At 36.8% G+C, this 13,839-nt stretch overlaps 1 protein-coding gene across 5 annotated transcripts in view; it reads right to left on the bottom strand.

Moving 5' to 3' along the window:
- The window catches only part of CTNND2 (catenin delta 2), a 638,189-nt gene that overhangs the window by 18,550 nt on the left and 605,800 nt on the right, over positions 1 to 13,839 (bottom strand). For 4 of the 5 annotated variants that reach the window (XM_085052133.1, XM_085052132.1, XM_085052136.1 and 1 more), the window contains one exon: positions 9,362 to 9,487. The exons of the other annotated variant lie outside the window; for it this stretch is intronic. In XM_085052133.1, coding sequence (XP_084908259.1) covers positions 9,362 to 9,487 — 126 coding nt within the window. The remainder of the gene's footprint in view (positions 1 to 9,361; positions 9,488 to 13,839) is intronic. 5 annotated transcript variants of the gene reach the window in all.

Below are 13,839 nucleotides of genomic sequence, written 5' to 3'. Positions count from 1 at the left end.
CACATCAGGATCCCTCAATGCTGAAGAGCACAGTCTGCTCTGACTTCTGGCCATAACTATTTGAACATTATCAGGAACAGAGAAGAACAACTGGTTTTAAACAGAAAAAATGAAAATGATTCAACAAATCGAACAACAAAACAGCTAAAGCGTGAAACACTATAGATAATGTTGGGTCCTGCCTCCCGGAAGTTTACAACTTCTCCAGCATGCTGCTTCTTGCTTCAGGTCTGATCCTCTTGTGACCTGATTTAATAGACATTTTACAGATGATGTGAGGCACACAGGACCACACTTGCTTTGTCATCCTACTTCCTTATCCATAAGCCAGCTTTTTACTGATTGCAGGATATTAATTGCAGTAATAACTGTTCCTGTACTGGTTATAAGCTGTAGAAATGCAAAGTTTTGACAGACAACCTCTTGCAGGGATCAGTAACTAGACCCTCTATGGTGTTAGAATAAGGTGACACAGTACATGGCAAAGTGCTTGTGAGTACATACTGTGGAATCTACTCACTCTGAAACTCAGCCAGACACTGCTGTGAGTTGCTGGGGTTGCTTCCTTCGCAAGCTAAGGCACCCCTGTCAGGTTAAATGAAACATCCCAACTGGTGTGCACCAGTGTGACGCTGTCTACAGCAAAAGATAAATCTGATGTGAATTAAGTCAAGGCTCATCAGACTTACAGAGGTCTGGGCAATTCTTCAGTGGGAATTTGCTGTCACAACTCTAATAAGACATAACAGAAATTAGAACTGGATCAAATAATCTACATACATTGGCATATGAAAATTATGTGTATGACCTGTCTGTGATGAGAAATCAAAAATGGTCACAACGTTGGGGTGATCCACGTATCAACCTCATACATCTTTCTTACGTGAGATTTCTGAAATAATGCAGTTTTAATGTTCAAAAACAACAACCACCCTTACTTATCATTACGTTTTACAACCTGGGATCACATTATGTTCTTTTAATAAAAGAGAAAGAATAAATACATTTCCACGTGTTTCTTACCAAAGATATCAAGCCTGACTTCTCTCCCTCTGCCAGCCCCATGGCAGTGAGGGAGGAGGCTAACCACCCCCACCAACAGGACCTGTGCCCCACTGGAGCAGGTGAGAAGGAAATTCAGCTGCTGAAGGAGCGATGGCAAGACAGCTGTTCTCTAAAAAGGCCCCTGCCTTTGTACTTCAAGAGTATTTACTTTGGAAGAGGGATTTCAACTAAATTCTTACAGCTTCAAAAACTCTAGAAACACTCCTGAAAAAGAAAACAACTAGTTTTAGACAAACTATCTAATTAAAACCAAAGGTGTTCTTTAATTTTTTTCTTTGAATTTTCAAATGAATTTACACTGTCAATCCTATTACCAGTAAATGATTCCTGCATGGATTGTTCTTTCTGGATTTGCTTGTGTAATTTCCACAAAAACTCAAAACCAGAAAAGAATTCCTGGGCTTTGACTTCCTTTATGATGTATTATGAATAAATGTTATTTTCTGCCATCAGTAACACTACAATTCTAATTATTATTGACATTTTCACTCCTAGGGTTTTATCTTTTGCTTCCAAAGGGGTAAATCAAGACTTGTTCAAGAGAGCAGTAGGGCTTGAGCCTGGAAGGTCCTGGTGTTCTCCCAATTTTATGTGTATGTTAGGGTTAAATACTTCATTCTGGAGTAATTTCAGTAACTTTGAAAGGGCTGCTGACCCCAAGTGTCCTGTTTCCCCTCTTCTCCCAAAGAATTATGAGCCAGGCACCCAAAATCAACAGACATGAAGTGAAGACATGAATCACTGAAGCTCATCTTAATTTGAAGATTTTAGTATTTGTGCTTGTAGTCTTATTTCCACAGCTTATGGGAGCCAAAACCAGAAATTAATCAAGTTTTGGGGATTTCAAAATATTACATTAATTTGGATAAAAGAACAGGAGTTGGTGACAGGATGAGAAGCTAGCTGAAGTGGTTAAAGGAAAATACAGCTTGCTTCCCATGCCTTCTTATGGTGATGATGATGAGGCCACTCATTCCTCCCCTGCACAGACTGAACTGGGGGCAGAGGATAGAGACTCTGGTCTGGTGTGTGATACACACAGTGCTTCAGTCTCCTGTCTGGTGCAGTGGCTTTGACCTCAGCACTTCTCATCTTGTTACTCTGAATTTCAATGTACAAATGGCTTGTAAGTGACCATTTCTGCATCCCAGACACAGCAGAAGTTCAATTGCTTAAGAAGCTGAAAGACAAATACATACTGAAATACGTATTTAGGGCAGCATGAAGCGAGAGAAGGGCTCCTAGTCAGACAGTCATTAACTGCAGCAAAACTGTCTGGCACTGGCTGAGGATTATTAAGTTTTCTGCAGGCTCTTTGAAGTGACATTTTCAGAATTGGTGGTTAAACTCATTTTTTTTGAAATGAGACATATACCTCCCAACCTCCATCTCAGCTTCTCTGAAAGCAAAGCCATTATTCTCCCACTGTCAGCATTCCACCTCAAAATAATCTACAATATTTTCTCTCCCTCTTTTTCTCTTGCCATTGCAGTGCCAGGGGTACTATATTTTTCTGGGACTATCACCCATTTATTTTCTTTCAAAATACCCCAGATGGCCTTGGCAACTTTTCTCTTTTTCAAGTGCACTTTTTGATATGCCTTGTTATCATCTTCTAATCACAGATCTTGTACCTTAATTTTACACCTCATCCCTTGATTTTAGCTATGAAGAGACACATGATAAGGGAGAGATAGTGCAAATTACTTGCCAAATCTATTCAAGTGAGAAACAGCTAGGAAACTATTCCTGCTGGTTTTATAAAGTGCAAGTCTTGGATGTTTTAGGCAATCAGTGAGGCATTGCTTTACCTATCCATAATTAATTATTGATTTCCTGTTGTGTAAATTGCAGAGATGACAAGACCTAATCTGATGAATAAAACAGCTATAAGAAAAGAGAATTGTATGTGAGGCAAAGCATGAAGGACAAGACTTCATGTACAGCAGAGTCCATTATTCATTTTGCTAAGGTTACATGCAGACAAAAAATTAAACTTTCAGACACTGCAATAAAATGAAATAAATTCATTTTTCAAAACATCACTTCGCCTCATACAGAAATAAAATTGTTTTAATATATTTTAGAGGAAATGAAGGCAGTACTTGGCCCTTCAGCTAGAATTTCTGTTCTTCTATTTTCTCCTGCTTAAGGTGTATATATATAATTTAAATTGTTAGAATCACAAAAAAACTATTTTTGCTTATATCTTGTATGTACAAAAAAATCTTGCGTGCAAGAAAATGTGTACAATAATGTTTGATTTGTATTTTAACTTTCATTACAGTAATGCAATTTCACCCATCTTAACATGTCTTAACATAGACATGTGAACTCTGGCTCTTGGCCACAAAATTTCAGGGGAAAGACAAATACTACTTTATGTTCAGGGTCAGTTTAAGTCTACTGTCCTTCCAAAGGCGAGAAACTAATAAACACCTCTTACTTTTCATGCATTAAATCACAAAATCAACGAGATACAACTTTTCTATTATAGTTATGAATGTAAAACATGGAAAAAAACATTATCAGAATAAACTTTGTACCTCTATCTCTTATGATAAAGAACATGGTAGGACTGATGATACTGACTGTGATCAAGAGTCATTAGGACTTTGTGCTTCCCAAAGAGCAGCACTGCAGCTGAAAACAGAGGATCATTTTACTCAAATGTGAAAGTGTCTGACATAAAATGAATCAGCGCTTCTTTGGAAAACTCGCTGGAGAAACTCATCCTGTCCTTGGTTTTGGGTCAAAAGTTTGTGCATAATACATTTAAATTAGAGAGTTAGAGATCCAAGTGATTACTGCTAAGCTGTGTGAGTTTAGGGATATTCTGCTTTGAACATGTACTTCACCAACACACATAGACATTAATAATGAGAATTGTACATTATTTTTTACTGATATACTTTTAAGAGTTTTTGATTCACTAAGTATTGTCAACTCAAAAAGGAATATGCTGTTGGACCAAAGTACAACTCTCAATTTAGAGGACCCACAACTTTCTCTAAAGCACTCTGTACAATTAAAAGTAATAAAACCAATTCAGAAACTTCCAGTGAAACTTCTCATTTCTACTTTTTGCGGGAAGAAGTAGCTATAGCTCTTTCATCAAGACAAACTTTATCAGCAAGTAAAGGAAGTAAAACACTCAGAACAAAGCACACATACTACAAAAGAGTCTCCTTTCAAAATATAAGGTTTCTTTCTTTTTTAAAGTCTGAAATGGCAGACATATTTAGGGCACTTTTGAAATCTGTTAGCAGTTTAGGAAGAGAAGAAGGAAGAAATGAGAAGGACTTCCTAGCCTTTTTTCCCCCCACCCATTACTAGATCATGTAGAACATCAAAGAACTGAAAGCAGGATATTGATGCAGCAGTGTAATATTTCCTTGACCTTTGACTGAATCTACACGTACTGGCCATATTAAACAAACACTTCTGAGCTCGTTATATAACCCAGGAGAACAAGGATGATGATAGCACAAGTACAGCAACACAGCTCAGCTTTACCAAGAGATGACCACTGGTGCGCGTCAGACCATCACAGCTCGACTATTTACCTCTGAGACAGAAATATGTGTGATTGACACACTAATTAATTGATTTCCCTCCCCTCTGTGCTCCATGTGTGTGTTATTACTACAAGTAAAAGTTCTACTGATCTGATTAATTTCCAAAACTATGAGCAGTCATCCAACTCCATCCAACATTCCCATTCAAGTCTCCTTAGAAGAACCGAGTTTCTCACCCATACTCTTTACTGCACATCTACTTTGATCTGTGCCTGAACCCAGGTATGCAAACATTAAGCATGCAAGTTAATTAAATATGACATTTTGTTCAGAATGGTAGAAGTGTTCCTTGAATGAATTTTGGAGGAAGATATTGACTTCAATTAAAAATAGTTTCTCTTTGACTGTATCTTTAAAACACCTTTGAAAGTCTTTAGAAAGACTTCTGGATTTTTTGCAGTATTGTACATATCAATCCAGCTGAACTTTGTTTGCCATTAATTAATGTTTATATTAGTTTTAAAATATTTAATACATTATTTAAGTGGACTAAAAATGTTCCCAGAACCGAAAGACATGCAGTTAATTTTCTTAGGTCTCTATTTTGCATTCAGATATTAAAATCCAATTTTATTATGAGGTACCATACTTCTGAAAAAAAATCTGTAGATGTGACCTATGCATAACCTTCTAGATTCTGGATGCCTCCCTGTAGCTCTACCCTAAGGATATTTCAGAAACTTCAGTTATACAATTCCCTTCAGAAAGAAGGCTTTAAGTTAAAGATACTGACTCCTGGGCTGCATTCTTTTCTTCAGAGAAGTTCAAAGGGTGGAGTACTTTAGAGACAAGACTTTACACAAGCATGAGATTAAATTTCTCTCTTCCAAATCTATACTTAGCAACCTTAGAGTGGACTTGAGTTTTTAAGTGAACAATACCTCATCATTCCCATATAAGTCAGCTGGAGCTTACCACAAGACCCAGCATCAATGCTGAGGATGCTTTAGTATCTAGGCTCATCCTAGAGAATTGTTCAAATAAACTTTGATTCATTTCTCATTTGTTTAGCACCTCTTGAGTCTAGTAGATTTTGGATAAGAATGGCACCAGCTTCCATGCAGTCCTTAGTGATTATCTGGAAGAATTACTGCTACATTTGGTTGTTGAATTAGTGCTTGCTACAATGCTCAATGCTAGAGGGAAGCACTATCATGCCTTTAAGGCCCTCAAGGAAAAACAGCCAAGTGTAGCTGTAGATACTCTCTAAGCTCACAACTCAAACCATTAAGGTTTATTCCTTTACACATTCCCAAGCTCTCTTCGTTTGGATATAGCATTACAGAATCACAGAATCTCCTGAGTTAGACGAGACCCATCAGAATCCAACAACAGTTGGATTCTTGCTCCTGCACAGAACCACCCCCAAGAATCACACCATGTGCTTCACAGCATTGTCCAAATGCTTCTTCAACTCTGTCAGGTTTGGTGCAGTGACCACTTCCCTGAGGAGCCTGTTCCAGTGCCCAAACACCCACTGGGGGAAGAATCTCTACATAATATCCAGCCCATGTGTATTGTGGGCACCATACTTAAAGGCAGAGTCTTCTAAGTCTATGCTATATTGTGATAAGTTTTATATCCACATAGCCCATTTGTATATATTTGTACATGGTATTTACCAGCAAACATACAGATACCTTGTCCAACAGACACACAACTATTTGCAAAAAAAAAAACAAAAAAACAAAAAAACCATTAGTTTGGCTCTAATTTTTGCTCAGTCATCATACCAGATTTTTTTCTTGTATATCATTCAGTAAAAAGCCCTGCATCAAAATGGTACAAGTAAGGTCAGGTCTCGCTTCAGCTACACATAACTGTTTTCATGAAAATATGCTCAACGGTACTGAATTTTCAGTTCAGCCCAGACTATCTTAGAGTACTGTTAATATTTTCCACTATCATAATAGACATGAAAATTGTTTTGGAGAAAAACATATACATAGTGAAACATAACTAAAGGAATGGTAGGTGATTCTGCATAGTAAATAAATCCTTGTTGAGAGCATCACAAAGAATGTAATTACATAAAATGAAAAGTTATTAAAATAAATGATGATTATTAATATGTAGTAAATTATGGAATTCAGAAGGATAAAACATTTGAGAACATCTCCTTCTAACAACTGATGTCAAAATACATTATTTGATACTCCTCCATGTGTTGCCATTGCGATACAGGTAAGAACATTAATGTTTTGGATTACAAAACATTTTCTACCCCTTTAGGCCATGCAAAATATATTTTTGTAATAGTAATTACCCTCTATCTTTCTAGTACTGTTTGAGACTGTTAATAAACTGGAAGTTAGAAGGAAGTACAAAAAATATTACTTGAGATGGTCCATAAGCTGAAGAAATCAAAACATGTTCTACTTGACACCACAAGTGAAATGAAATCGAAAATTAATTTGCATTAAAATGAAATTGAAACAACATTCAGTTTGACTTAGCATTTTGTAATATTTTGGTCTTTTTAAAAATTTTTCTTAAAAAAAGTAGCCAAAAGATTTCAAATGGTAGCACAGCTAGGTGAAAACAACATGTGTTTTGCCAAATGATTAAATGTTCTCTCTTATTTTTAAAAATTCGAGAGTGGTTTTTACATCACTTTTTACCTGTGTGAATACTCCTGACTACTTCTGCATATGCCGAAGAGTTTACCTCTAGATCTCAGTTCAATTTATTTGCACAATTCCCTCTTTAGGATTCATGATTTTTCTCATGATATGTAAAGTCCTATTGTATAGACAAATAGGGTGTTATTCAAGCAGCCAACTGGCAATCAAAAAGGCAGAAATGTTAAAATTTTCTTGCCAAGGGTTTGAATGATTCTTAAAAACCAATCCCTGGGAAGGCTTATGCCATCAAAAGAGTAACTAAGTTAAATGGTAAGTTTACATTTATGGTGTTGCTGCCTAGTGCTAATAATATTGAAAAGCAATATCAAAATAAAAAGAAAAACAAAATTCCAGACTATTGTATCATTCCTCACTGAAAAGGAATTTTTGTGTCTCTCTGAAAAAATGTGAAAAGATTATCATATTATTCTGTGCTCTGCAGCTACTACCTGCTATTTCCTGCATAATACAACATATGCCTTAGCTTTAATGATGAAATTCTTCATATTTGTGTGTGCATTGGGATAGGCAAACCTACCTTATGTGAACACTGGAAAGCAATATTCAGCATAAAATGCAGAATTAAGAATGCACACACATATAAATCAGTAATGCCAACTTTTTCTCTAGTACTGAATCCAATGACAATTTCATGACTCAGTATTTCACAAGACTGCCATTAGATAAAAAACCAAATTTGAAATGCTCAACTAAAGGCAAATTACTTGCTTTTAAGAAAGAGAAAAAGAAAGCATACACTTGCAGACTACAACTTTTTTTTCTACATTGGTTTTATAATCTCTATCTACTAAAATTATCCAGATGATGCTTTAAAAAGGCTTGAGTATTTTACTTCTGCAGAAAATTTCCAAACTTCCTTTATTTAAAATCAATTTAGGAATTTGCCTTATTCCTAATAAACAAAGTGATGTCATATACCAGATGATGAAATTCCAGTTGTTTTAACTATCATATTCCTATTAGCTAAAGATGAAAAGGATTTACCCTAACCTTGAAAGATACTAATGTCTGAAGTGTTTAAATAAGGTCCTCTCTGATGTCTTCTCTTTTCCAGGCAAAAATGCAAAAAACCGAAAGAAACAGCATAACTATTATGCTCTGTGATGCCAGCAAAAACATGTAAATTCCAATTTTCTCTAAATATTTTATCAGAGAGAGTATACAGACATATATGTATGACTGCATATATATGTCTGTATATGTATAACTATATATATATATATATACACACACACACATAATACACAGACATGTATCAGAAATATATGTAGCTCCTCCATGGACTTACTTGGATGTTGTGCATATGTAGAAGGTATTTTGATTTTGCCATAATGACACAAAGTAATATTTTATTAAGAAAAGAAATATTAAAAGGAAAAAAAAGAACACACTTGGAAAGGAAATGGAATTTTAGTACCTCAAGTTAAAAGACTGACTCTTACAAAAAAAAAAAGCCCATCCTGATAATTCTCATCAACTATAATTCTATCTGAAGGAAATGTACATTAACCCTTTTAATAGAGATTTTGAAAATTAGTATTTAAGAATTTAATTGACTCTTGGACACACTGATTTTCTACAGATACGCCAGTTTACCTGGGATCCCCTTACTGAAATATACACCTACTGCTTTTTTTTTCTTAGGAGATGCTGTTGTATCAGAAAACAAAGCAATGTGCTTGATAAATTTCATCTGCTATTGCAACATGGGGCTTATCAACAGCCACCTTTCTGTTTGAATGGTTCAGACAATCAGAAAAGAGATCAGAGAAATGCTAGAAGGATTGTCAGGGAACTAAATGTGATGCAATTGTCCCACTCCTGGTACACTCTGTCCTCAGAGAGAGCAGAACTCTGCACACCTTCCTTGCACAGACTGCTAAATGAAGTGAGACACTTTCCACCTAGAACCTACAGGGCTCAGTGAATTAAACTGTGCAACTTAAAAACATATTCTCCAGTTAGGCTTTGTTACTTTTGATTCAAAGGTCTCCCGTTGAACTGCTTTGGCTACAAATCTCAGTATGCATGAAAAACAACAATTCAAGACTGGTCAGCTGACAGCCAGAATACCTGGGTTGGGGAATAGATTCTGGTTTCTTGGCTCTGGGAGAGAGTATGCTGAGCGTGCCATGACCCAGAGTCGTGGGTTGGTGAAAATCCTCTGTCATCAGTCACACTGAAGCTTGGGGACGCCCACTGCCATAAATCAATCAATCAGTCAATCATTTATTAATCAGGTACTTGCATTTTCATAGTTAATATAAAAATGGGCTCTAGACAATGCCTTCTCTATAATGATACTCTGGCTTTATATTACAGAAGGGGGATTATCTTAAATTAATTCATCCTTTTTCTAAGAGTGTGACATATTAATCTGAAAAAACTTTTGCCAATTGTACAGAAATAAATTAAGTTCTGCTGAAAGATCAGCACTGCAAAGTACATATGCTCATGAACAATCTGAACACATGAACAGTTCCTTCAAGTCAAGCCACTTTTTGAGGAATTATTATGCTCTGGATTTAGAATTTAGATCTTTAATGTAGGGTTTAAGTTCTGCACAGACCTTTTCACTAGATAAATTTAATCTAAACCAGCTTCTTTTTGGGGGATGTCTGACTGATAATAACCTCACCAGAAGAAAATCCAAATGATGTGTCCCAAGTCTACATGATAGCATGCTGTAATTAACATTTTTAAAAGGTGAGTAGGTATATTTTATTTAAGGACTTCAGATTCTAAAACTCCTTGACTAGGGTCAATTTTCATGGAATGCTGTCAATTTTCATGGAACATTTAGTCATAAAGGACTTTCTCATAAAGTCATCTTTTTATTATTCTGAAAGTCACATGAAAAGCAAGTCTTTTTCTATATCCAGACTGCCTTAACTGCTACTAAGGCTTCGGGCAATTCTGTGTATCTTTTCTGACCAATGACAGACGAGGCCATCTTCAGGGTGACTCTATTAACTGCCTATCACAGAACTATCCCTGTTGTAAATGGCACAGCACATGCTGAAGGACAACTGCTCTTAACAGCCTCCCTGGTTTCAAACACTCTTGAATTGTATTGAATTTGTATTCTTATTCAGATGGCAGGCAAATGGGACAAACATTTCTAATATTCCATGCAGAACAGAAACCTACAGTAATAAATGGAAATACAAATATTTTCTACAAATTCATCATGACCTCATCTTATACACTGGAAGACAGAGTAAGTGTAAACATAATGATAGAATGTAAACATATTTTGTTGGAGCCTAAGTGGTTACGCAAAGCAAACCAATTAATAGAAAACATATTCTTCCTGACAGTTCCTCCAGCTCTTTAATACTACACACATTTAATACTAATTGAAGCTTGTTTTTAGCTAATAAATTTTCTTTCATGTTAAGCTCATTTAGCACAACCCTTTTGCTCAAATTTCCTCATGTAATTTAACAAGCTATCTGTATTCAAGAGTAGTTGGTTATTTTCTTGAATATTGACATAGAGTTTACCAGCTAATGGAAATTTGCCCTCTTTTAGTCACATCTGTAATTTCCAAGGTGTCTCCAAATCTTCGACAGTGAATACCCTAGAGACTGGAGTGGGGGACAGTGATAGTGAGTCAGAAATGGGTATCTTTAGAGAGGCAAGGTAGTAGCTCCATGCACTCTGCTTATGTGGCTAAGCATAAATGGGGCAGGATCTCTCTCTGGAGGCTGTAAGCAGCACTTATTTCTCCTGCTAACTTGACTGGTTGCCAGGATACTTGGAGAGGTGTACTAGGAATTTGAAGCACAGGAACCAGCTGTGGGATGGCTCCTGTACCTGGTTTTTCCAAAGCGTTGAGCCACTGACCCACCCATGTGACCATTAAGGATGTTTGGAAATCAGATTTTAAGTATTTTGGAATAGACTCATGAAAACAGAGACAGGTAAAATATCCTTTATGAAAATATGTCTTGCTTGTAAGAAAACAAAGAAGTTTGAGAATTACTATTCTGTCTTTGGGAGACCATACTTCCTCTACAGATCAAAAATGTGATGATCACCTCCTTTCTAAAAACTAATCACACTAAATAATCTAATCACTGTCTACATGTGACTGAACCTGAACATTGTTTTCCTCCTGTGGACTTTTTCAGATTGGATTTCTGTACCAGCTATTGCTTGGAAATTAGGCAGTATTTCCTATGAGCTCTTTCATGATGAAGGACCTGCAATTTTTGGGGTGGCTGGCAACTCCTTAATTTCAAGACCAAATTAATTGCTTCCTCTTTGTCTGCCAAGTCTTCTTTTTTTTTCTACAGTTTTAGGTCCAGAAAAATTTATGCATTTTACAACTTTTCCTTGATGGACTGTATTAGGATAGTGCCAAATTAACCACACCAGTGAGCAAATTATTTTTTTTTCCCTCAAAGCACAAGCCTACAGAGGACTGTCTAACACTCTTGACTCACAGATCTGAATGCTGTTTACTTTCTGTGTCTTTTCCATGCCAGCCCAGCCTAACGAGTCTGTGTGTCCCACTCAAGCCACGTCCCAGCTGTGACCTGGAAACTCCTGCACACTGGATAGAACCTGCCAGTGGCGCGCACAGGGTGTGGCATGGCTCTGCAAACACAGAGTGTAAGATATTGTGGACTTTAAGAGCATCCACATGAATCCTCAGCTCTGGATTTCTGTCAGTGCAGTCTATCTTCTGCCAGCTGCAGGATGTTCCTTGCAATGTTGAGTAAAATTGGAAAAATGAAGGAGGTTTTAATGTTTTTGCTGATCCAGTCCTATTTGGACTAAATATACTGACTGCTACCATATCAGCAGTAAACGTATAATGCCTTCTTTGCCCATTAATACAAAGAATAATACTTCTTTTTACCTCCTCTTACTTTATTGTGAAAGTGTAGCTCTAAAATATACCACAATTCGTACTATTTGGTTACATTGTTTCTCAAACAGAAGATAAGTGCTGCTGCTTTCACTTAAATATAATGGGATGCCTGCAATTTCCTTGTATTACAGAACAAAATTGTGTCTCTGTTGGACAATTCTTTGAATGCAATTGTATAGATACTTCTACTTGCGTAGAAGCAAATTGCTGATGGTTATGCAATGAGATTTACCTGCACTTCAAAAAAAGGCTGTGCAAGTGCAAGATGCTGATTGTATTACACTGTATGTTCATTCATTTTTACTGGTGTATACATTTTAATGGGACAAAATAAAGACTGTATTGATCCAGTATCTTTGTGTCACATAAGTAGCTGACTATTAGTATAATGCAAACTTGTCTAATTTTCCTATCACAAAATCATTGCCATTACTTTCCAAACAGTGGTGAAACTCAGTCAGCATAAGAGTCAGCCTATTACAGGCAAGTTTAATAAAGATTATAACTTTATAAAGATTATTGTGTGTATTTTAACAAAAAGGAGTATTTAAAATTAACTATCTGAATACAAAGCTTAGCAGCATACATAATGGTATGTAATTAGTATACAAATATGCAGCAGAGACTGATCTTCATTTTAAGATTTTGTGTAGGAATTAACCAATAGAGACATTAATAAAACTCTCCTCCTGAGAATACAGATTATCTGTCTGTGATGAGTGCCCTGCAAGCTACCTCTAAAGCTAACCTGTCCTCTTTTCCATATTGCAAGTATGTATTTGTGGCAACGGAAAATGCTCTTGTAAGTATGCAAGGTACTTAGTACCTGGGTTTAGTATGTAAGTCCATTCCCAGGCAATCCCACCGGCAGCAAACAGTGTCCCCTGGGTAGCAGTAAACTCAGCAGCCACACAGCACATACTTTACACCTCACACATGGAGCAACCCCAGAAACTGCTTTTCCATCACACCACGTATACACAGACAGAAGGTTGGAAACGAGCCAGATATTGTAAGAACCTCTAAGAGATGATGGTGCAGCACAGCTCAGCCTCTACAGTGCAGCCACCCACGTGCACAGAAGTCAGGCTACACACACTCGCAGTGTGTTACTGCCTCGGATCAAGAAAAGCCTACTCTAGCTCTCGTTTGTTCCCACCTCTTAATAGGACAGTTGAGTACCAGCTTGTTAGTTGGAACGCCTTCACATATGGTATCCCTAGGGCTGCCAAGGATGACTGAAAATACTGGAAGTGAACAATGGGAGAGACTCAATAATCATCTTCCTCACTCCTCAGACTTGACACAAGCAGGGCTGAAGCATGCAAAAGAACAGCATTTTACACAGAAGGTCAGCTTCTGCCAGCTTGAGATTTGGTACATACATTTCATGTAACTAAGCTGTTTTCTTGTGCAGAGTACATACAATACAGACCATGCCACTGTGAACCTTCCCCACTTCACCATCCTTACACCTCAGCCTAATCTAGGGCCTGAACTGAAGATGCCACATGAAGTCTTAGCTCTCTCTGATGAGATTACAAATACAAATATCAATTAAATAACATATGAAATTCCAAGCAAGAAGACATTGAAGAACTGAATCTTCAGGCTGATACTCATGGAATGCAATTAGGTTTGGAAATATTCAGCAAGAATTACTGTAAAT

Source organism: Lichenostomus cassidix, chromosome 2, assembly GCF_008360975.1.
Source record: "Lichenostomus cassidix isolate B80296 chromosome 2, HeHo_3.0, whole genome shotgun sequence".
Taxonomy (NCBI): domain Eukaryota; kingdom Metazoa; phylum Chordata; class Aves; order Passeriformes; family Meliphagidae; genus Lichenostomus; species Lichenostomus cassidix.
Note: the sequence above shows the minus strand (reverse complement) of the source record. Positions and strands in the feature narration are given on the sequence as shown.